The following is a 2,829-nucleotide window of genomic DNA, read 5'->3' as shown; positions in this document are numbered from 1 at the left end:
AATAAAACCTAAATAGATGTGTTATTTAATTTGCTGCTGAGTGTTATAGTAAAACATACACCAGAGTGTTGGGAGAAGAGAGGGCTGGAGTAGGGATTAATGTTCATTATTTTATGGTTTGTGGTCAGGAAGGGCATATCTGTTGAATTTATGGCTAAATGTATATTCAGGGTACATAAGCACCCACTTCATAGGTGATAAATCAGTACATATTGAATGATTAATGGGTAAATGTATTTTTTAATGTGGGTCTGTGGGGTGTGGGAGCATAGGATGTTCAGAAAGGCACAGAGAGAAGGAGAGGCAGAACCAAAATGGTATTTTCTATAGCCCTTTAGAAAATAGGTGACAAGGATAGGTCAGGAAAAACTTACCTTTAAAGTTTCCCATTAAAACTAATTTTGATATAATTAATCAGAGAACTGCTATGCAGATCAATAAGCTTGAAGCTATTTACTTATGCTGATCTGAGAAAAGTACATGTAAAATTCACCCCATTTAAAGTGTTTCTGTATTTATTTTGTGTCCTTTTGATATATTTCATTTTAAGCAAGGAAATATAAATACATTTGACTTTGGTATTTTAACAAATGTTTATCAAAAACTTTTTTTTAAGATTTTTAAAAAAATATTTATGCATACAAGAACTGAGGTATAGGCCAGAGTCGCGGGGGGTGGAGGATTCACCAGAACAGAGTAGGTAGCAGAACAGGCGAATCTACTGAAATACACTGCTGAGGGAAGTAGCAGGGGACACAGGAGAGGTCTGTTGCACCATGCGTGAGTTAGCTCCCTGGCTGGGGATCCAACTAGGCCTTCACGGTGATAGCACTGAGACTTAACCACTATGCCACTAGAGAGGCCCTATCAAAATTTTTGCTTTAAATTTATTACTTATTTTTTTCCAGATGTATTTTGCTATTTGTTTATTTATAACACTTTATTTGAGGGCCTCCCCGGTGGCGCAGCGGTTGAGCGCTGGGTTGCGAAGCTCCCCGCAGCCTCTGCAGCGCTGGTTCGATCCCTGGCTGCTCCCCGGCCACCGGAGGAGGGTCCCACATGGCGCGCAGACCTCTCCTGCCGCCCGCTGCTCCCCTCAGCAGTGTACTTCGTCCATCTGCCTGTTCTGCTCCCCGCTCTGGCTCTGGTGAATTCTCTCACCCTCCCGCGCTTCTGACTATAACCAGTGCTTATATAAATAAATAAATAAATCTTTAAAAAAAAATATATAACACTTTATTTGAAAATTCATATACATATGCAACTGGAAACAACAGAGATATAAGACAATGTAATAGACAATGGATTCTAAATAATTTAATGCCTGTGTATAGTGTAAGAGTAATCTAGCAGTAACTGTTGTCAGAGAATACCTGCTATTATTTTGTACTTTTAAAAGAAGGTGCTAGCAAGGATTCTTCACTTTTTCATTTGTATTTGAAAGATTCACTGTCCCAACATGTTGACCATTCTCAAAACTGCCTACTTGAAGATCCATCACAATGTGCTCTCATTGCATCTTCTGTCAAGAACTTCAGATTGAAGCCCTCAGCTATAGGACTGTGACTTCCTTAATTAGGTACAACGGCCACAGACACAATACATCTCTGCTGAAATGAAAAGGCTGAATCAGAGCTCTGTGGTTGAATTCATCCTCCTGGGCTTTTCTAACTATCCTGAACTGCAAGGACAACTCTTTGGGGTTTTCCTGGTTGTTTACCTGGTGATTCTGGTGGGAAATGCCATCATTATAGTCATCATCTCCCTGGAACAGAGCCTCTATGTCCCCATGTACCTATTTCTACTGAACTTGTCCATGGTGGAGGTGAGTTTCAGTACTGCCATTATGCCTGAGATGCTGGTGGTCCTCTCCACTGCAAGAGCCACAATTCCTTTTGCAGGCTGTTTTGCACAGATGTATTTCATTCTTTTTTTTGGTGTGACTGAATGTTTTCTTCTGGGGGCAATGGCTTATGACAGATATGCTGCCATCTGCCATCCTCTGAACTACTCAGTGATTATGAACAAAAATGTTTTCACGAAATTAGTATTGTTCTCATGGGTCTCAGGGATTGTTATGGCTACTGTGCAGACCACGTGGATATTTAGTTTTCCCTTTTGTGGCCCCAATGAAATTAATCATCTCTTCTGTGAGACTCCCCCAGTGCTAAAGCTTGCATGTGCAAACACCTTTTTTTTTGAAGTCTATGCTTTCATTGGCACCATTTTGATTGTTATGGTCCCTTTCCTGTTGATCCTCTTGTCTTACATTCGAATTCTCTTTGCCATCCTGAAGATGCCATCCAACACTGGGAGGCAGAAGGCCTTTTCCACCTGTGCCTCCCATCTGACTTCTGTTACCCTTTTCTATGGCACAGCTAGTATGACCTATTTACAGCCCAAATCTGGCTACTCCCCAGACACCAAGAAAGTGATGTCATTGGCTTACACGTTACTCACACCTCTGCTGAATCCACTGATCTACAGCTTGCGAAACAGTGAGATGAAAAGAGCTTTGATAAAATTATGGCAAAGAAGAGTGAATTTACACACATTCTGATAGCTGAGAAGTTATCTGTATTTGGACATTACCCATGGAAATCTGCTTACGTTTAATATATTATCAACTTTTTGCATTTCTTGTATGAATATATTTATTTTGTTTAGTTCAATACCATATTAGGGAACTCTTCATTTAATGTGTCTATTTTCATTAATATATTATAGGTTTATAAATTTTCATAACATATACCAACATACCTTCTTTATCTGTTTCTCTGTTGTCATCATCCAGGTCATCACTCTCAATTATCATAATAGTAGACATAG

At 39.7% G+C, this 2,829-nt stretch overlaps 1 protein-coding gene across 1 annotated transcript; it reads left to right on the top strand.

Moving 5' to 3' along the window:
* Positions 1–1,615: 1,615 nt before the first annotated feature.
* LOC119254574 (olfactory receptor 10A3-like) lies at positions 1,616–2,560 on the top strand. Its single transcript, XM_037521683.1, has one exon. The coding sequence runs from the start codon at positions 1,616–1,618 to the stop codon at positions 2,558–2,560; it is 945 nt and encodes a 314-aa protein (XP_037377580.1).
* The last annotated feature ends 269 nt before the right edge of the window (positions 2,561–2,829 follow it).

Source organism: Talpa occidentalis, unplaced genomic scaffold (assembly GCF_014898055.3).
Source record: "Talpa occidentalis isolate TD23 unplaced genomic scaffold, MPIMG_talOcc4v2.1 talOcc4.3, whole genome shotgun sequence".
In the NCBI taxonomy this organism is placed as follows: Eukaryota; Metazoa; Chordata; class Mammalia; order Eulipotyphla; family Talpidae; genus Talpa; species Talpa occidentalis.
Note: the sequence above shows the minus strand (reverse complement) of the source record. Positions and strands in the feature narration are given on the sequence as shown.